Source organism: Anomalospiza imberbis, unplaced genomic scaffold (assembly GCF_031753505.1).
Source record: "Anomalospiza imberbis isolate Cuckoo-Finch-1a 21T00152 unplaced genomic scaffold, ASM3175350v1 scaffold_52, whole genome shotgun sequence".
Lineage (NCBI taxonomy): Eukaryota > Metazoa > Chordata > Aves > Passeriformes > Viduidae > Anomalospiza > Anomalospiza imberbis.
Window position 1 is genome coordinate 126,039 of NW_027100130.1, and position 20,927 is coordinate 146,965.

Consider the following 20,927-nt stretch of genomic DNA (forward strand, 5'->3'; position numbering starts at 1 on the left):
GTTTTTGGGGGAGGTTTGTGGTGATTTTGGGGTTTGTGGGGTGACTTTGGGGTGACTTTGGGATTTGTGAGGGCAATTTTGGGATGATTTTGGGGTTTTTGGGGGAGGTTTGGGGGTGATTTTGGGGTTTTTTGGGGTGATTATTTGGGGTTTTTGGGATTTGTGGGATTATTTTGGGGGAGGTTTGGATGATTTGTGGGGTTATTTTGGGGGAGGTTTGGGATGATTTGTGGGGTTATTTTGGGGGAGGTTTGGGATGATTTTGGGGTTTTTGGGGGAAGGTTTGGGGTGATTTTGGGGGGTTTTGGGATTTTTGGGGTTATTTTGGGGGAGGATTGGGGTGATTTGGGGGTTTTTGGGCGATTTTGGGGTGATTTTGGGGTGATTTTGGGATTTGTGGGGTTATTTTGGGGGAGGTTTGGGATGATTTTGGGGTTTTTGGGGGAGGTTTGGGATGATTTTGGGGTTTTTGGGGCGATTTTGGTGTGATTTTGGGGTGATTTTGGGATTTGTGGGGTTATTTTGGGGGAGGTTTGGGGTGATTTTGGGGCTTTTGGGGGAGGTTTGGGGTGATTTTGGGGTTTTTGGGATTTGTGGGGTTATTTTGGGGGAGGTTTGGGATGATTTTGGGGTTTGTGGGGTGATTTTGGGGTGATTTTGGGGTGTTTTTGGGATTTGTGGGGCTATTTTGGGGGAGGATTGGGGTGATTTGGGGGTTTTTGGGCGATTTTGGGGTGATTTTGGGGTGATTTTGGGATTTGTGGGGTTATTTTGGGGGAGGTTTGGGGTGATTTTGGGGTGATTTTGGGATTTGTGGGGTTATTTTGGGGGAGGTTTGGGATGATTTTGGGGTTTTTGGGGGAGGTTTGGGATGATTTTGGGGTTTTTGGGGTGATTTTGGGGTGATTTTGGGGTTTTTGGGATTTGTGGGGTTATTTTGGGGGAGGTTTGGTGTGATTTGGGGGTTTTTGAGGTGACTTCGGGGTGATTTTGGGGTTTTTGGGGGAGGTTTGGGGTGATTTGGGGGTTTTTGGGGTGACTTTGGGGTGACTTTGGGATTTGTGGGGGTGATTTTGGGGTTTTTGGGGGAGGTTTGGGGTGATTTGGGGGTTTTGGGGGTGATTTTGGGGGTTTTGGGATTTGTGGGATTGTTTTGGGGGAAGTTTGGGGTTTTTGGGGGCGATTTTGGGGTTTTTGGGGGGGATTTGAGGTCGGTTTTGGGGTCAATGTTGGGGTTTTGGGGGCGATTTTGGGGTGGTTTTGGGGGTGGTTTTGGAGATTTGGGGGGTGGTTTTGGGGTTTCTGGGGGTTTTGGGGACGATTTTGGGGTTTTGGGGCTGATTTTGGGGTTTTTGGGGTCGATGTTGGGGTTTTGGGGACGATTTTGGGGTTTTGGGGTCGATTTTGGGGGTGATTTTGGGGGATTTCGGGGGTGGTTTTGGGGTTTCTGGGCGTTTTGGGGTCGATGTTGGGGTTTTGGGGCCGTTTCTGGGGTTTTGGGGTTGTTTTTGGGGGTTCTGGGGAGGTTTTGGGGGTTTTTTGGGGAGGTTTGGGGGGATTTTGGCACAGCTCGGCGAGGTTTTTGTGCTCCCGGGAACTGGGGGCTCCCAGGATGATTTGGGGGGGATCTCCACCATCCCCCACCCCTAAGGGATCCCTCAGCCCCCCATGGGATTTAGGAGCCCCCCCATGGGATTTAGGAGCCCCCCATGAGATTTAGGAACCTCCCCCATGAGATTTAGGAGCCACCCCCATGGGATTTAGGAACCCCCCCCATGGGATTTAGGAACCCCCATGGGATTTAGGAACCTCCCCCATGGGATTTAGGAACCCCCCATGGGATTTAGGAACCCTCCTGTCAGGATTTGGGGATTTGGGAACCCTCCTGTCAGGATTGGGGGATTTAGGAACCCTCCTGTTGGGATTGGGGGATTTGGGAACCCTCCTGGCAGGTTTTGGGGATTTAGGAACTTCCAGTCAAGATTGGGGGATTTAGGAACCCTCCTGTTGGGATTGGGGGATTTAGGAACCCTCCTGGCAGGATTTGGGGATTTAGGAACTTCCAGTCAAGATTTGGGGATTTGGGGACCTGTCTGTCAGGATTGGGGGATTTAGGAACCCTCCTGTCAGGATTTGGGGATTTAGGAACTTCCAGTCAGGATTGGGGGATTTAGGGACCCTCTTGTTAGTATTTAGGGATCCCTCACAGGGATTTAGGGATCCCTCTCAGGGATTTAGGGATGTCTCTGTCAGGGATTCAGGGATTTAGGAGCGTTTCTGCCCCGTTTCCGCAGGGGGCTGTGGAGTCCATCGCCATGAAGAACCCCAAGGAGCGCACGGCGCTCTTCGAGGAGATCAGCCGCTCGGGGGAGCTGGCCCCCGAGTACGACAAGCGCAAGAAGGAGATGGTCAAGGCCGAGGAGGACACGCAGTTCAACTACCACCGCAAGAAGAACATCGCCGCCGAGCGCAAGGAGGCCAAGCAGGAGAAGGAGGAGGTGGGAAAACCTCGGAATCTCGGGGCGGGGAAAATGGGGGTTCGGGGCGGCCTGGAATGCCGGGGGTTTGGGGAATGGGGGGAAAAGGGGGAAAAGGGGTTTGGAATGGGGGGAAAAGGGGGAAAAGGGGTTTTGGGAATGCTCAGAATCCTGGGGGTTTGGGGAATGGGGGAAAAGGGGGAAAAGGGGTTTGGGAATGGTTGGAGTTTTGGGAAAAAAGGGGTTTGGAATGGGAGGAAAGGGGGAAAAGGGGTTTGGGAATGGTTGGGAATGGTTGGAGTTTTGGGAAAAAAGGGGTTTGGGATGGGGGGAAAAGGGGTTTGGGAATGGTGGGAAAAGGGGGAAAAGGGGTTTGGGAATGCTCAGAATCCTGGGGTTTTGGGGATCGGGGCAAAGGGGGAAAAGGGGTTTGGGAATGCTCAGAATTCTGGGAAAAAAAGGGGGTTGGGGATGGTGGGAAAAGGGGGAAAAGGGGTTTGGGCATGCTCGGAATTCTGGGAAAAAAGGGGTTTGGAATGGGAGGAAAGGGGGAAAAGGGGTTTGGGGGTGGTTGGAATTCTGGGAAAAAAGGGGTTTGGGATGGGGGAAAAGGGGGAAAAAGGGGTTTGGGAATGCTCAGAATTCTGGGAAAAAAGGGGTTTGGAATGGGGGGAAAAGGGGGAAAAGGGGTTTGGGAATGCTCAGAATTCTGGGAAAAAAAGGGGTTTGGAATGGGGGAAAAGGGGTTTGGGAATGCTCGGAATTCTGGGAAAAAAGGGGTTTGGAATGGGGGGAAAAGGGGTTTGGGAATAGTTGGGAATGGTTGGAGTTTTGGGAAAAAAGGGGTTTGGGATGAGGGGAAAAGGGGTTTGGGAATGGTGGGAAAAGGGGGAAAAGGGGTTTGGGAATGCTCAGAATCCTGGGGTTTTGGGGATCGGGGCAAAGGGGGAAAAGGGGTTTGGGAATGCTCAGAATTCTGGGAAAAAAAGGGGGTTGGGGATGGTGGGAAAAGGGGGAAAAGGGGTTTGGGCATGCTCGGAATTCTGGGAAAAAAGGGGTTTGGAATGGGAGGAAAGGGGGAAAAGGGGTTTGGGGGTGGTTGGAATTCTGGGAAAAAAGGGGTTTGGAATGGGGGAAAAGGGGGAAAAAGGGGTTTGGGAATGCTCGGAATTCTGGGAAAAAAAGGGGTTTGGAATGGGGGAAAAGGGGTTTGGGAATGCTCGGAATTCTGGGAAAAAAGGGGTTTGGAATGGGAGGAAAGGGGGAAAAGGGGTTTGGGAATGCTCGGAATTCTGGGAAAAAAGGGGTTTGGAATGGGGGAAAAGGGGGAAAAAGGGGTTTGGGGATGGTTGGAATTCTGGGAAAAAAGGGATTTGGAATGGGGGAAAAGGGGGAAAAAGGGGTTTGGGAATGGTTGGAATTATGGGGAAAAAGGGGTTTGGAATGGGGGGAAAAGGGGTTTGGGGATGGTGGGAAAAGGGGTTTGGGAATGCGGGGAAAAGGGGAAAAAGGGGTTTGGGAATGCTCGGAATTCTGGGAAAAAAGGGGTTTGGAATAGGAGGAAAGGGGGAAAAGGGGTTTGGGGGTGGTTGGAATTCTGGGGAAAAAGGGGTTTGGAATGGGGGAAAAGGGGGAAAAGGGGTTTGGGGATGGTTGGAATTCTGGGAAAAAAGGGGTTTGGAATGGGGGAAAAGGGGGAAAAAGGGGTTTGGGGATGCTCGGAATTCTGGGAAAAAAAGGGGTTTGGAATGGGGGGAAAAGGGGGAAAAGGGGTTTGGGGATGCTCGGAATTCTGGGGAAAAAGGGGTTTGGAATGGGGGAAAAGGGGGAAAAAGGGGTTTGGGGATGCTCGGAATTCTGGGAAAAAAAGGGGTTTGGAATGGGGGGAAAAGGGGGAAAAGGGGTTTGGGGATGCTCGGAATTCTGGGGAAAAAGGGGTTTGGAATGGGGGAAAAGGGGGAAAAAGGGGTTTGGGAATGCTCAGAATTCTGGGAAAAAAAGGGGTTTGGAATGGGGGAAAAGGGGGAAAAGGGGTTTGGGAATGGGGGAAAAGGGGGAAAAGGGGTTTGGGAGTGGTTGGAGTTTTGGGAAAAAAGAGGTTTGGGGAATGGGGAAAAGGGGTTTGGGAATGGTTGGAAAAGGGGAAAAGAAGTTTTGGGAATGCTCAGAATCCTGGGGGTTTGGGGAATGGTGGGAAAAGGGGGAAAAGGGATTTGGGAATGCTCAGAATTCTGGGAAAAAAAGGGGTTTGGGGAATGGGGGAAAAGGGGGAAAAGGGGTTTGGGAGTGGTTGGGAATGGTTGGAGTTTTGGGGAAAAAAGTGGTTTGGGAATGGTGGGAAAAGGGAAAAAGAGGTTTTGGGAATGCTCAGAATCCTGGGGTTTTGGGGAATGGGGGAAAAGGGGGAAAAGGGGTTTGGGAATGCTCGGAATTCTGGGAAAAAAGGGGTTTGGAATGGTGGGAAAAAGGGGAAAAGGGGGTTGGGAATGGTTGGAAAAGGGAAAAGAGGTTTTGGGGAATGCTCAGAATCCTGGGGGTTTGGGGAATGGTGGGAAAAGGGGTTTGGGAATGCTTGGAATTCTGGGAAAAGAAGGGTTTGGAATGGTGGGAAAGGGGGAAAAGGGATTTGGGAATGCTCAGAATTCTGGGAAAAAAGGGGTTTGGAATGGGGGAAAAAGGGGTTTGGGGATGGTGGGAAAAGGGGTTTGGGAATGCGGGGAAAAGGGGAAAAAGGGGTTTGGGAATGCTTGGAATTCTGGGAAAAAAGGGGTTTGGAATGGGAGGAAAGGGGGGAAAAGGGGTTTGGGAATGCTCGGAATTCTGGGAAAAAAGGGGTTTGGAATGGGGGGAAAAGGGGGAAAAAGGGGTTTGGGGATGGTTGGAATTCTGGGAAAAAAGGGATTTGGAATGGGGGAAAAGGGGGAAAAAGGGGTTTGGGAATGCTCAGGATTCTGGGAAAAAAGGGGTTTGGAATGGGGGAAAAGGGGTAAAAAGGGGTTTGGGAATGCTCAGAATTCTGGGAAAAAAGGGGTTTGGAATGGGGGAAAAGGGGGAAAAAGGGGTTTGGGGATGGTTGGAATTCTGGGAAAAAGGGGTTTGGAATGGGAGGAAAGGGGGAAAAGGGGTTTGGGGATGGTTGGAATTCTGGGAAAAAAGGGGTTTGGAATGGGGGGAAAAGGGGTTTGGGGATGGTGGGAAAAGGGGTTTGGGAATGGGGGGGAAAAGGGGAAAAAGGGGTTCGGGAATGCTCGGAATTCTGGGAAAAAAGGGATTTGGAATGGGGGGAAAAGGGGGAAAAGGGGTTTGGGGATGGTTGGAATTCTGGGAAAAAAGGGGTTTGGAATGGGGGAAAAGGGGGAAAAGGAATTTGGGAATGCTCGGAATTCTGGGAAAAAAGGGGTTTGGAATGGGAGGAAAGGGGGAAAAGGGGTTTGGGAATGCTCGGAATTCTGGGAAAAAAGGGGTTTGGAATGGGGGAAAAGGGGGAAAAAGGGGTTTGGGGATAGTTGGAATTCTGGGAAAAAAGGGGTTTGGAATGGGGGAAAAGGGGAAAAAGGGGTTTGGGAATGGGGGGAAAAGGGGGGAAAAGGGTTTTGGGAGTGGTTGGAGTTTTGGGAAAAAAGAGGTTTGGGGAATGGGGGAAAAGGGGTTTGGGAATGGTTGAAAAGGGAAAAGAAGTTTTGGGAGTGCTCAGAATCCTGGGGGTTTGGGGAATGGTGGGAAAAGGGGGAAAAGGGATTTGGGAATGCTCAGAATTCTGGGAAAAAAAGGGGTTTGGGGAATGGGGGAAAAGGGGGAAAAGGGGTTTGGGAGTGGTTGGGAATGGTTGGAGTTTTGGGGAAAAAAGTGGTTTGGGAATGGTGGGAAAAGGGAAAAGAGGTTTTGGGAATGCTCAGAATCCTGGGGTTTTGGGGAATGGGGGAAAAGGGGGAAAAGGGGTTTGGGAATGCTCGGAATTCTGGGAAAAAAGGGGTTTGGAATGGTGGGAAAAAGGGGAAAAGGGGGTTGGGAATGGTTGGAAAAGGGAAAAGAGGTTTTGGGAATGCTCAGAATCCTGGGGGTTTGGGGGAATGGGGGAAAAGGGGGAAAAGGTGTTTGGGAATGCTCGGAATTCTGGGAAAAAAAGCGTTTGGAATGGGGGGAAAGGGGGAAAAGGGGTTTGGGAATGCTCGGAATTCTGGGAAAAAAAGGGTTTGGAATGGGGGGAAAGGGGGAAAAGGGGTTTGGGAATGCTCGGAATTCTGGGGGAAAAAGGGGTTTGGAATGGGGGGAAAAGGGGAGAAAGGGGTTTGGGGATGGGGGGAATAGGGGGGAAAAGGGTTTTGGGAGTGGTTGGAGTTTTGGGAAAAAAGAGGTTTGGGGAATGGGGGAAAAGGGGTTTGGGAATGGTTGGAAAAGGGGGAAAAGGGGTTTGGGAATAGTTGGGAATGGTTTGAGTTTTGGGGAAAAAGTGGTTTGGAATGGTGGGAAAAGGGGTTTGGGAATGGTTGGAAAAGGGAAAAGAGGTTTTGGGAATGCTCAGAATCCTGGGGGTTTGGGGAATGGGGGAAAAGGGGGAAAAGGGGTTTGGGAATGCTCGGAATTCTGGGAAAAAAAGGGGTTTGGAATGGGGGGAAAAGGGGGAAAAGGGGTTTGGGGAATGGGGGGAAAAGGGGTTTGGGAATGCTCGGAATTCTGGGAAAAAAAGGGGTCTGGGAATGGTGGGAAAGGGGGAAAAAGGGTTTGGGAATGCTCGGAATTCTGGGAAAAAAAGGGTTTGGAATGGGGGGAAAGGGGGAAAAGGGGTTTGGGAGTGGTTGGGAATGGTTGGAGTTTTGGAAAAAACGGGGTTTGGGAATGGTGGGAAAAGGGAAAAGAGGTTTTGGGAATGCTCAGAATCCTGGGGGTTTGCGGAATGGTGGGAAAAGGGGGAAAAGGGATTTGGGAATGCTCAGAATCCTGGGAAAAAAGGGGTTTGGGGATAGTGGGAAAAGGGGTTTGGGAATGGTAGGAAAAGGTGGAAAAGGGGTTTGGGAATGGTGGGAAAAGGTGGAAAAGGGGTTTGGGAATGCTCAGAATCTTGGGGGTTTGGGGAATGGGGGAAAAAGGGGGAAAAGGGTTTTGGGAATGCTCAGAATTCTGGGGAAAAAAAGGAGTTTGGAATGGGGGGAAAAGGGGTTTGGGAATAGTGGAAAAACTGGGAAAAGGGGTTTGGGATGGTTGGAAAAGGGGGAAAAGGGGTTTGGGGAATAGTGGGGAAAGGGGTTTGGGAATGATTGGAGTCCCAGGAAAGAGGGGTTTGGGAATGGTTGGAAAAGGGGGAAAAAAGGGGGGGAAAAGGGTTTTGGGAATGGGTGGAGTCTTGGGGAAAAAGGGGTTTGGGATGGTCAGAATCCTGGGGAGAAAGGGGTTTGGGGAGTGGTTGGAAAAGTGGGAAAAAGGGCTTGGGAATGGTTGGAGTCTTGGGAAAAAAGGGGTTTGGGAATGCTCAGAATCCTGGGAAAAGAGGGGTTTGGGAATGCTTGGATTTCGGGGAAAAAGGGGATTTGGGAATGGTTGGAGTCCTGGAAAAAGAGGGGTTTGGGAAGGCCTGGAATGCTGGGGAAACAGAGTTTTGGGAATGCTTGGATTCCCCGGAAAAGTGAGTTTGGGGAATGCTTGGAGTCCTGGGAAAAGAGGGGTTTGGGAATGCTTGGAATCCAGGGAAAAGGGGGATTTGGGAATGCTTGGAGTCCTGGGAAAGGGATTTGGGAAGGCCTGGAATGCTGGACAGAGCCAGGGCTGGGCAGGGTCTGGGCAGACCCTGAGCTGCAGAAGCTCCTGAGCAGAGCCAGACCCAGACCCCGGCTTTAAAAAGCTCCTGGGCAGAGCTAGGCCTAGGCCCAGGTTTAAGAAGCTCCTGGCCAGAGCCAGGTCCAGACCCTGGGATTTGAGCAGCTCCTGGCCAGAGCCAGGCCCAAATCACAGGCCTGAGAAACTCCTGGGCAGAGCCAGGCCCAGACCCCGGGATTTGAGCAGCTCCTGGGCAGAGCCAGGCCCAGGCCCAGGTTTAAGAAGCCCCTGAGCAGAGCCAGACCCTGGGATTTGAGCAGCTCCTGGCCAGAGCCAGGCCCAGACCCCGGGATTTGAGCAGCTCCTGGGCAGAGCCAGGCCCAGACCCTGGGATTTGAGCAGCTCCTGGCCAGAGCCAGGCCCAGACCCCGGGATTTGAGCAGCTCCTGGGCAGAGCCAGGCCCAGGCCCAGGTTTAAGAAGCCCCTGAGCAGAGCCAGACCCTGGGATTTGAGCAGCTCCTGGCCAGAGCCAGGCCCAGACCCCGGGATTTGAGCAGCTCCTGGGCAGAGCCAGGCCCAGACCCTGGGATTTGAGCAGCTCCTGGCCAGAGCCAGGCCCAGACCCCGGGATTTGAGCAGCTCCTGGGCAGAGCCAGGCCCAGGCCCAGGTTTAAGAAGCCCCTGAGCAGAGCCAAGCCTGGGTTTGAGCAGCTCCTGGGCAGAGCCAGGCCCAGGCCCCGGGATTTGAGCAGCTCCTGGGCAGAGCCAGGCCTAGGCCCAGGTTTAAGAACCTCCTGAGCAGAGCCAGGCCCGGGTTTGAGCAGCTCCTGGTCAGAGCCAGGCCCAGGACCAGGTTTGAGCAGCTCCTGGGCAAAGCTAGGCCCAAGTCCCAGGTTTAAGAAGCCCCTGAGCAGAGCCAGACCCTGGGATTTGAGCAGCTCCTGGCCAGAGCCAGGCCCAGACCCTGGGATTTGAGCAGCTCCTGGGCAGAGCCTGGCCTAGGCCCAGGTTTAAGAAGCCCCTGAGCAGAGCCAGACCCCGGGATTTGAGCAGCTCCTGGCCAGAGCCAGGCCCAGACCCTGGGATTTGAGCAGCTCCTGGGCAGAGCCAGGCCCAGACCCAGGTTTAAGAAGTTCCTGGGCAGAGCCAGGCCCAGGCCCAGGTTTAAGAAGCCCCTGAGCAGAGCCAGACCCTGGGATTTGAGCAGCTCCTGGGCAGAGCCAGGCCCAGACCCTGGGATTTGAGCAGCTCCTGGGCAGAGCCAGGCCCAGGCCCAGGTTTAAGAAGCTCCTGAGCAGAGCCAGGCCCGGGTTTGAGCAGCTCCTGGGCAGAGCCAGGCCTAGGCCCAGCCCAAAGCCCAGCTCACAGCCCCGTCCCCCCCAGGCTGACCGGTACCAGCGGCTGAAGGACGAGGTGGTCCGGGCCCAGGTGCAGCTGCAGCTCTTCAAACTGTTCCACAACGAGGCCGAGATCGAGAAGCTCAACAAGGAGCTGGGGCTGAAGAACCGCGAGATCGACAAGGACAAGAAGAGGATGGACCGGGTGGAGGACGAGCTCAAGGACCGCAAGAAGGAGCTGGGCAAGATGATGAGGGAGCAGCAGCAGATCGAGAAGGAGATCAAGTGAGCAGCCCGGGAAAATCCACGGAGGGGGGTGGGAATGCTCGAATTGGGGGTGGGAATGCTCGATTTGGGGGTGGGAATGCTCGATTTGGGGGTGGGAATGCTCGAATTGGGGGTGGGAGTCCTCAATTTGGGGGTGGGAATGCTCGGTTTGGGGGTGGGAATGCTCGAATTGGGGGTGGAAATGCTCAATTTGGGGGTGGGAATGCTCAATTTGGGGGTGGGAATGCTCAATTTGGGGGTGGGAATGCTCAATTTGGGGGTGGGAATGCTCGAATTGGGGGTGGGAATGCTCGAATTGGGGGTGGAAATGCTCAATTTGGGGGTGGAAATGCTCAATTTGGGGGTGGGAATGCTCGGTTTGGTGGAAATGCTCAATTTGGGGATGAGAATGCTCAGTTTGGGGATGGAAATCCTTGGTTTAGGGGTAGGAATCCTCGATTTGTGGATGGAAATGCTCAATTTGGTGGAAATCCTCGATTTGGGGATGAGAATGCTCGGTTTGGGGATGGGAGTCCTTGGTTTAGGGGTGGAAATCCTCAGTTTGGGGATGGAAATCCTTGATTTGTGGATGGAAATGCTCAAATTGGGGATGGAAATCCTCGGTTTGGGGATGGAAATGCTCAATTTGGGGATGGAAATCCTCGATATGGGAGTGGGAATGCTCAATTTGGGGGTGGAAATGCTCAGTTTGGGGGTGGAAATGCTCAATTTGGGGATGGGAATGCTCGGTTTGGTGGAAATGCTCGGTTTGGGGATGGAAATGCTCAATTTGGGGATGGGAATGCTCAATTTGGGGGTGGAAATGCTCAATTTGGGGATGGGAATGCTCGGTTTGGGGATGGGAATGCTCGGTTTGATGGAAATCCTCGATTTGGGGATGGAAATGCTCAAATTGGGGGTGGAAATCCTCGATTTGGGGATGGAAATGCTTGATTTGGGGATGGGAGTCCTTGGTTTAGGGGTAGGAATCCTCGATTTGGGGATGGAAATCCTCGATTTGGGGATGGAAATGCTCAAATTGGGGATGGAAATGCTCAAATTGGGGATGGGAATGCTCGAATTGGGGGTGGAAATGCTCAATTTGGGGGTGGAAATGCTCAATTTGGGGGTGGGAATGCTCGGTTTGGTGGAAATCCTCGATTTGGGGATGAGAATGCTCAGTTTGGGGATGGAAATCCTTGGTTTAGGGGTAGGAATCCTCGATTTGTGGATGGAAATGCTCAAATTGGGGGTGGAAATCCTCGATTTGGGGATGGGAATGCTCGATTTGGGGATGGGAGTCCTTGGTTTAGGGGTAGGAATCCTCAGTTTAGGGATGGAAATCCTCAATTTGGGGATGGAAATCCTCAATTTGGGGATGGAAATGCTCGGTTTGGGGATGGGAATGCTCAGTTTGGGGATGGGAATGCTCAATTTGGGGATGGAAATGCTCAATTTGGGGATGGGAATGCTCGGTTTGGGGATGGGAATGCTCGGTTTGGGGATGGGAATTGTCAATTTGGGGTGGGAATTGTCAATTTGGGGATGGAAATCCTTGATTTGGGGATGGGAATCCTCGATTTGCGGGTGGGAATCCTCAATTTGGTGGAAATGCTCGATTTGGGGGTAGGAATCCTCGATTTGGGAATGGAAATGCTCGATTTGGAGGTGGGAATCCTGAATTTGGGGATGGAAATGCTCGGTTTGGGTGTGGGAATCCTCGATTTGGGGATGGAAATCCTTGGTTTGGGGGTGGATATCCTCGAATTGGGGATAGGAATTCTCAATTTTGGGGTGGGAAGCCTTGAATTGGGGGTGGGAGTGCTCAGTTAAGGGTGGAAATGCTCGATTTGGAGGCGGGGAATCCTCGGTTTGGGGATGGAAACCAGGCACAAATCCCAAAACCGGGCACAAAACCCCAAAACCAGGCACAAAACTGGGCACAAAACCCCAAAACTGAGTCCAAACCGCAAAACCGGGTACCAAACCCCAAAACCAAGCAGAAACCCCAAAACCAAACCCAAAACCAAGCCCAAACCCCAAAACCAAGCCCAAACCCAAGGCCAAACCCCAAAACCAACCCCAAAACTGAGCCCAAACCCCCAAACCAAGCACAAAACCAAGCACAAACCTCAAAACCAACCCCCAAACCAACCCCAAAATCAAGCACAAAACCAAGCCCAAACCCCCAAACCAAGCCCAAACCCCCAAACCAAGCCCAAACCCCAAAACCAGGCACAAACCCCAAAACCAACCCCAAAACCAAGCACAAACCCCAAAACCAACCCCAAAACCAAGCCCAAACCCCAAAACCCACCCCCAATCCCCAAAACCAACCCCCAAACCAAGCACAAAACCAAGCCCAAACCTCAAAACCAACCCCAAAACCAAGCACAAACCCCCAAACCAGGCACAAACCCCAAAACCAACCCCAAAACCAAGCACAAACCCCAAAACCAACCCCAAAACCAAGCCCAAACCCCCAAACCAATCCCAAACCCCAAAACCAACCCCAAAACCAAGCACAAACCCCCAAACCAAGCCCAAAACCAACCCCAAAATCAAGCACAAAACCAAGCCCAAACCCCAAAACCAAGCCCAAACCCCCAAACCAAGCCCAAAACCTGGCGCAAACCCCAAAACCAAACCCCAAAACCAATCCCAAACCCCCAAACCAAGCACAAAACCAAGCCCAAACCCCAAAACCAAGCACAAAACCAGGCGCAAACCCCAAAACCAACCCCAAAATCAAGCACAAAACCAATCCCAAACCCCCAAACCAAGCACAAAACCAACCCCAAACCCCAAAACCACCCCCAAAACCAAGCACAAACCCCCAAACCAAGCCCAAAACCAATCCCAAACCCCAAAACCAAGCCCAAAACCAAGCACAAACCCCAAAACCACCCCCAAACCCCCAAACCAAGCCCAAAACCAATCCCAAACCCCAAAACCAAGCACAAAACCAAGCACAAACCCCAAACCAACCCCAAAACCAATCCCAAAACCAATCCCAAACCCCCAAACCAAGCACAAAACCAACCCCAAACCCCAAAACCAACCCCAAAACCAAGCCCAAAACCGAGCCCACGGCCCGATCCCGTTGCGCTTGCCCAGGGAGAAGGACTCGGAGCTGAACCAGAAGCGGCCGCAGTACATCAAGGCCAAGGAGAACACGTCGCACAAGATCAAGAAGCTGGAGGCGGCGCGGAAGTCGCTGCAGAACGCCCAGAAGCAGTACAAGAAGCGCAAGGCCGACATGGACGAGCTGGAGAAGGAGATGCTCTCCGTGGAGAAATCCCGGCAGGAGTTCGAGGAGCGCATGGAGGAGGAGAGCCAGAGCCAGGGCAGGGACCTGACCCTGGAGGAGAACCAGGTACGGGTGGGATTTGGGGTTTGGGAGAGGTGGGCCAGGTGGGATTTGGGGTTTGGGAGAGGTGGGCCAGGTGGGATTTGGGGGTTTGGGCCAGGTGGGATTTGGGGTTTGGGAGAGGTGGAGGAGAGCCAGAGCCAGGGGATGGACCTGACCCTGGAGGAGAACCAGGCACGGGTGGGATTTGGGGTTTGGGAGAGGTGGGCCAGGTGGGATTTGGGGGTTTTGGAGTTTGGGAGAGGTGGAGGAGAGCCCTGACCCTGGAGGAGAACCAGGTACGGGTGGGGTTTTGGGGTTTGGGAGAGGTGGAGGAGAGCCCTGATCTTGGAGGAGAACCAGGTACGGGTGGGATTTGGGATTTGGGGTTTGGGAGAGGTGGGCCAGGTGGGATTTGGGGGTTTTGGGGTTTGGGAGAGGTGGAGGAGAGCCCTGACCCTGGAGAAGAACCAGGTGGGATTTGGGGTTTGGGAGGGATGGAGGAGAGCCAGAGCCAGGGGATGGACCTGACCCTGGAGGAGAACCAGGTACGGGTGGGGTTTGGGATTTGGGGTTTGGGAGAGGTGGGCCAGGTGGGATTTGGGGATTTGGGCCAGGTGGGATTTGGGGTTTGGGAGGGATGGAGGAGAGCCAGAGCCAGGGCAGGGACCTGACCCTGGAGGAGAACCAGGTACGGGTGGGGTTTGGGGTTTGGGAGGGATGGAGGAGAGCCCTGACCTTGGAGGAGAACCAGGTACGGGTGGGATTTGGGAAGGGCTCCCTGGCTCCCAGGTGAGCCCAGCCAGGTGAGCCCAGCCAGGTGTGCTGGCCCAGTAGTGCTGGCCCAGGTGAGCCCAGCCAGGTGGGCTAGCCCAGGTGAGCCCAGCCAGGTGTGCTGATCCAGGTGTGCTGATCCAGGTGTGCTGGCCCAGGTGAGCCCAGCCAGGTGTGCTGATCCAGGTGTGCTGGCCCAGGTGAGCCCAGCCAGGTGTGCTGATCCAGGTGTGCTGGCCCAGGTGAGCCCAGCCAGGTGTGCTGATCCAGGTGTGCTGATCCTGTGGGATTTGGGGAGAGTTAGGGTTAGGAGGGTTCTGTGGATCCCAGGTGAGCCCAGCCAGGTGAGCCCAGCCAGGTGTGCTAGCCCAGGTGAGCCCAGCCAGGTGTGCTGGCCCAGGTGAGCCCAGCCAGGTGTGCTGGCCCAGGTGAGCCCAGCCAGGTGAGCCCAGCCAGGTGAGCCCAGCCAGGTGAGCCCAGCCAGGTGTGCTGGCCCAGGTGAGCCCAGCCAGGTGAGCCCAGCCAGGTGTGCTGGCCCAGGTGAGCCCAGCCAGGTGAGCCCAGCCAGGTGAGCCCAGCCAGGTGTGCTGGCCCAGGTGAGCCCAGCCAGGTGAGCCCAGCCAGGTGTGCTGGCCCAGGTGAGCCCAGCCAGGTGAGCCCAGCCAGGTGTGCTGACCCCGCTGCCCCCCAGGTGAAGAAGTACCACCGGCTGAAGGAGGAGGCCAGCAAGCGCGCGGCCACGCTGGCCCAGGAGCTCGAGAAGTTCAACCGCGACCAAAAAGCCGACCAGGACCGGCTGGACCTGGAGGAGAGGAAGAAGGTGGAGACCGAGGTGAGCTGGGCTCCCCGCGTTGTCCCCAAATTGTCCCCACATGGTCCCCAGAGCCCCCTGACCCCGCCTGCCCCCGCTGTCCCCAGGCCAAGATCAAGCAGAAGCTGCGGGAGATCGAGGAGAACCAGAAGCGCATCGAGAAGCTCGAGGAGTACATCGCCACCAGCAAGTGGGTGACGTGTCCCCAAGGTGTCTCCAGGGGGCTGGAGTGTCCCCAAGGTGTCCCCAGGGGGGCTGGAGTGTCCCCAGAGGGGGATGGGAGTGTCCCCAAGGGGGGCTGGAGTGTCCCCAGGGTGTCCCCAGGGGGCTGGAGTGTCCCCAAGGTGTCCCCAGGGGGCTGGAGTGTCCCCAAGGTGTCCCCAGGGGGGCTGGAGTGTCCCCAGAGAGGGATGGAGTGTCCCCAGGGGGCTGGAGTGTCCCCAAGGTGTCCCCAGGGGGCTGGAGTGTCCCCAAGGTGTCCCCAAGGGGGGCTGGAGTGTCCCCAGGGTGTCCCCAGGGGGCTGGAGTGTCCCCAAGGTGTCCCCAGGGGGCTGGAGTGTCCCCAAGGTGTCCCCAGGGGGCTGGAGTGTCCCCAAGGTGTCCCCAGAGGGGGCTGGAGTGTCCCCAAAGGGGGCTGGAGTGTCCCCAAGGTGTCCCCAGAGGGGGATGGAGTGTCCCCAGGGGGGCTGGAGTGTCCCCAGAGGGGGCTGGAGTGTCCCCAGAGGGGGATGGGAGTGTCCCCAAGGGGGGCTGGAGTGTCCCCAAGGTGTCCCCAAAGGGGGCTGGAGTGTCCCCAAGGTGTCCCCAGGGGGCTGGGGTGTCCCCAGGGTGTCCCCAAAGGGGGCTGGAGTGTCCCCAAGCTGTCCCCAGGGGGGCTGGAGTGTCCCCAGGGGGCTGGAGTGTCCCCAGAGGGGGATGGAGTGTCCCCAAGGTGTCCCCAGGGGGGCTGGAGTGTCCCCAAAGGGGGCTGGAGTGTCCCCAAGGTGTCCCCAAAGGGGGCTGGAGTGTCCCCAAAGGGGGCTGGAGTGTCCCCAAGGTGTCCCCAGGGGGCCTGGAGTGTCCCCAAGGGGGGCTGGAGTGTCCCCAAGGTGTCCCCACAGGGGGCTGGAGTGTCCCCAAGGGGGCTGGAGTGTCCCCAAGGTGTCCCCAAAGGGGGCTGGAGTGTCCCCAAGGTGTCCCCAAAGGGGGCTGGAGTGTCCCCAAGGTGTCCCCAGGGGGCTGGAGTGTCCCCAAGGGGGCTGGAGTGTCCCCAAGGTGTCCCCAAAGGGGGCTGGGGTGTCCCCAGGTCATGCCCATGTCCCCATTCCTGTCAGTGAGTCAGGGGATCAGCTCCCAAACCCCCCCAAATCCCCTTTGTCACCCCCAAATCCCCTTTGTCACCCCCAAATCCCCATTTCTCCCTCCCAGACAATCCCTGGAAGAGCTAAAGCAGCTCTAGGACCTGGGATTGACCCCCAAAATCGATTTTTTCACCCCCAAATCCCTTTTTTCACCCCCAAAATCCCCATTTCACCCCCCAGGCAATCCCTGGATATTCAGAAATGTCTCGAGGAGCTGGAATTGACCCACCAAATCCCCTTTTTCACCCCCCAAATCCCCATTTCTCCCCCCCAGACAATCCATGGAGGAGCTAAAGCAGCTCTGTGACCTGGGTTTGACCCCCCAAATCCCCTTTTTCACCCCCAAAATCCCCATTTCTCCCCCCAGGCAATCCCTGGAGATGCAGAAATGGCTTGAGGAGCCTGGATTGACCCCCAAAATCCCCTTTTTCACCCGCAAAATCCCCTTTTTTCCCTCCAGGCAATCCCTGGAGGAGCAGAAATGGCTCGAGGAGCCTGGATTGACCCCCAAAATCCATTTTTTCACCCCCAAATCCCTTTTTTCACCCCCAAAATCCCCATTTCTCCCCCCAGACAATCCCTGGAGATGCAGAAATGACTCGAGGAGCTGGGATTGACCCCCAAAATCCCCTTTTTCACCCCCTAAATCCCCATTTCTCCCCCCAGACAATCCCTGGAGGAGCAGAAATGGCTCGAGGAGCTGGGATTCACACCCCAAATCCCCTTTTTCACCCCCTAAATCCCCTTTTTTCCCTCCAGGCAATCCCTGGAGGAGCAGAAATGTCTTGAGGAGCCTGGATTCACACCCCAAATCCCCTTTTTCACCCCCTAAATCCCCTTTTTTCTCCTCCAGGCAATCCCTGGAGGAGCAGAAGCGCCTGGAGGGCGAGCTGACCGAGGAGGTGGAGCTGGCCAAGCGCCGCATCGACGAGATCAACAAGGAGCTGAACCAGGTGATGGAGCAGCTCGGGGACGCTCGCATCGACCGCCAGGAGAGCAGCCGGCAGCAGCGCAAGGCCGAGATCATGGACAGCATCAAGCGCCTCTACCCCGGCTCCGTGGTGAGGGGAGCCCCAAAACTGCCCAAAACCCTCCCAGAAATGGCACCAAAACTGCCTCAGAAACTGCCCAAAACTGCCCCAAAACCCTCCCAGAAACGGCACTAGAACTGCACCCAAAACTGCCAAAAAACTGCCTCAGAAACTGCCCAAACCCTCCCAGAAACTGCACTAAAACTGCCTCAGAAACTGCCAAAACCCTCCCAGAAACTGCACTAAAACTGCCTCAGAAACTGCCAAGCCATCCCAGAAATGGCACCAAAACCCTCCCAGAAACGGCACCAAAACTGCCTCAGAAACTGCCCAAAACTGCACCAAAACCCTCCCAGAAACGGCACGAAAACTGCCTCAGAAACAGCCCAAAACTGCACCAAAACCCTCCCAGAAATGGCACTAGAACTGCTCCCAAAACTGCCAAAAAACTGCCTCAGAAACTGCCAAACCCTCCCAGAAACTGCACTAAAACTGCCTCAGAAACTGTCAAAACCCTCCCAGAAATGGCACCAAAACTGCCTCAGAAACTGCCCAAAACTACCCCAAAACCCTCCCAGAAATGGCACTAGAACTGCTCCCAAAACTGCCAAAAAACTGCCTCAGAAACTGCCAAAACCCTCCCAGAAACTGCCAAAAAACTGCCTCAGAAACTGCCCAAAACTGCACCAAAACCCTCCCAGAAATGGCACTAGAACTGCTCCCAAAACTGCCAAAAAAATGCCTCAGAAACTGCCCAAACCCTCCCAGAAACTGCCAAAAAACTGCCTCAGAAACTGCCCAAAACTGCCCCAAAACCCTCCCAGAAATGGCACTAGAACTGCACCCAAAACTGCCAAAAAACTGCCTCAGAAACTGCCCAAAACTGCACCAAAACCCTCCCAGAAATGACACAAAAAACCCTCCCAGAAACTGCCCCAAAACCCTACCAGAAACGGCTCCAAACTGCACCCAAATTTGCACCCGAAACTGCCAAAAAACGGCCTCAGAAATTGCCCTAAAACTGCCCAAAACTGCACCAAAACCCTCTCAGAAATGGCCCAAAACTGCACCCAAAACTGCCCCAGAAACTGCCAAAAAACTGCCTCAGAAACTGCCCAAAACTGCACCAAAAAGTGCCCCAAAACTGCCCCAGGAACCCCCAGAAATTGCCAAAAACTGCCCCAAAAACTGCACCCAAGCCCTCCAAAAAACTGCCCCAAAACACCAAATGTGTGCCCTAGAAAGTGCTCCAGAAACTGCCCCAAAACCACCCCTAAACCCTTCCAGAAACTGCCCCAAAACCGCCCCAAAACCACCCAAAACCCTTCCAGAAACTGCCCCAAAACCACCCCAAAACCCTTCCAGAAACTGCCCCAAAACCACCCCAAAACCCTTCCAGAAACTGCCCCAAAACCTTTCCAGAAACTGCCCCAAAACCACCCCAAAATCACCCCAAAACCCTTCCAGAAACTGCCCCCAAACCACCCCAAAACCCTTCCAGAAACTGCCCCAAAACCACCCCAAAACCACCCCAAAACCCTTCCAGAAACTGCCCAAAAACCGCCCCAAAACCCTTCCAGAAACCGCCCCAAAACCCTTCCAGAAACTGCCCCAAAACCGCCCCAAAACCCTTCCAGAAACTGCCCCAAAACCGCCCCAAAACCCTTCCAGAAACTGCCCCAAAACCACCCCAAAACCACCCCAAAACCACCCCAAAACCCTTCCAGAAACTGCCCCAAAACCACCCCAAAACCCTTCCAGAAACTGCCCCAAAACCACCCCAAAACCCTTCCAGAAACTGCCCCAAAACCCTTCCAGAAACTGCCCCAAAACCACCCCAAAACCCTTCCAGGAACTGCCCCAAAACCACCCAAAACCCTCCCAGAAACTGCCCCAAAACCGCCCCAAAACCCTCCCAGAAACTGCCCCAAAACCCTTCCAGAAACCGCCCCAAAACCCTTCCAGAAACTGCCCCAAAACCCTTCCAGAAACTGCCCCAAAACCACCCCAAAACCCTTCCAGAAACTGCCCCAAAACCCTTCCAGAAACTGCCCCAAAACCTTTCCAGAAACCACCCCAAAACCACCCCAAAACCCTTCCAGAAACCGCCCCAAAACCCTTCCAGAAACTGCCCCAAAACCCTTCCAGAAACTGCCCCAAAACCCTATCAGAAACTGCCCCAAAACCGCCCCTAAACCCTTCCAGAAACCGCCCCTAAACCTTTCCAGAAACTGCCCCAAAAACCACCCCAAAAACCTTCCAGAAACTGCTCCAAAACCACCCCAAAACCCTTCCAGAAACTGCCCCAAAACCACCCCAAAACCCTTCCAGGAACTGCCCCAAAACCCTTCCAGAAACCACCCCAAAACCACCCCAAAACCCTTCCAGAAACTGCCCCAAAACCACCCCAAAACCCTTGCAGAAACCGCCCCAAAACCCTTCCGGAAACTGCCCCAAAACCACCCCTAAACCCTTCCAGAAACTGCCCCAAAACCGCCCCAAAACCCTTCCAGAAACTGCCCTAAAACCACCCCCAAAACCCTTCTAGAAACTGCCCCAAAACCACCCCAAAACCCTTCCAGAAACTGCCCCAAAACCACCCCAAAACCCTTCCAGAAACTGCCCCTAAACCTTTCCAGAAACTGCCCCAAAACCACCCCAAAACCCTTCCAGAAACCACCCCAAAACCGCCCCAAAACCCTTCCAGAAACTGCCCCAAAACCACCCCAAAACCCTTCCAGAAACTGCCCGAGAAACTGCCCCAAAACCCCAAATGTGGGCCTCAAAAACTGCCCCAAAACCCATGTCCCTGACCCCATAACTGCAGTCCCTGACCCCATAACTGCTGTGCCCCGTGTCCCTGCCCCCATCCCCTATACGTGACCCCATAAGTGACCCTATAACCCCATAAGTGACCCTATAACCCCGCAGTATGGCCGCCTCATTGACCTGTGCCAGCCCACGCAGAAGAACCCGAGCCCCTTTCCCGTGTCCCTGACCCCATAACTGCTGTGCCCCATGTCCCTGACCCCATAACCCCATAGCTCACCCCTGACCCCATAAGTGACCCTATAACCCCATAAGTGACCCTATAACCCCATAAGTGACCCTATAACCCCGCAGTATGGCTGCCTCATTGACCTGTGCCAGCCCACGCAGAAGAACTCGAGCCCCTTTCCCGTGTCCCTGACCCCATAACTGCAGTCCCTGACCCCATAACTGCAGTCCCTGACCCCATAACCCCATAGCTCACCCCTGACCCCATAAGTGACCCTATAACCCCATAAGTGACCCTATAACCCCATAAGTGACCCTATAACCCCGCAGTATGGCCGCCTCATTGACCTGTGCCAGCCCACGCAGAAGAACCCGAGCCCCTTTCCCGTGTCCCTGACCCCATAACTGCAGTCCCTGACCCCATAACTGCAGTCCCTGACCCCATAACCCCATAGCTCACCCCTGACCCCATAAGTGACCCTATAACCCCATAAGTGACCCTATAACCCCGCAGTATGGCCGCCTCATTGACCTGTGCCAGCCCACGCAGAAGAACCCGAGCCCCTTTCCAGTGTCCCTGACCCCATAACTGCTGTGCCCCATGTCCCTGCCCCCATCCCCTATATGTGACCCCATAAGTGACCCTATAACCCCATAAGTGACCCTATAACCCCATAAGTGACCCCATAACCCCATAAGTGACCCTATAACCCCGCAGTATGGCCGCCTCATTGACCTGTGCCAGCCCATGCAGAAGAACCCGAGCCCCTTTCCCGTGTCCCTGACCCCATA

The 20,927-nt window shown here is 54.7% G+C and overlaps 1 protein-coding gene across 1 annotated transcript in view; it reads left to right on the forward strand.

The window, feature by feature from the left end:
* The window catches only part of SMC1A (structural maintenance of chromosomes 1A), a 36,673-nt gene that overhangs the window by 5,102 nt on the left and 10,644 nt on the right, over window positions 1-20,927 (forward strand). Inside the window, exons 4-9 of the mRNA XM_068178626.1 lie at window positions 2,295-2,498; window positions 9,613-9,851; window positions 12,951-13,209; window positions 14,648-14,788; window positions 14,875-14,957; window positions 16,961-17,168. Of these exons, the coding sequence (XP_068034727.1) occupies window positions 2,295-2,498; window positions 9,613-9,851; window positions 12,951-13,209; window positions 14,648-14,788; window positions 14,875-14,957; window positions 16,961-17,168 (1,134 nt within the window). The remainder of the gene's footprint in view (window positions 1-2,294; window positions 2,499-9,612; window positions 9,852-12,950; window positions 13,210-14,647; window positions 14,789-14,874; window positions 14,958-16,960; window positions 17,169-20,927) is intronic.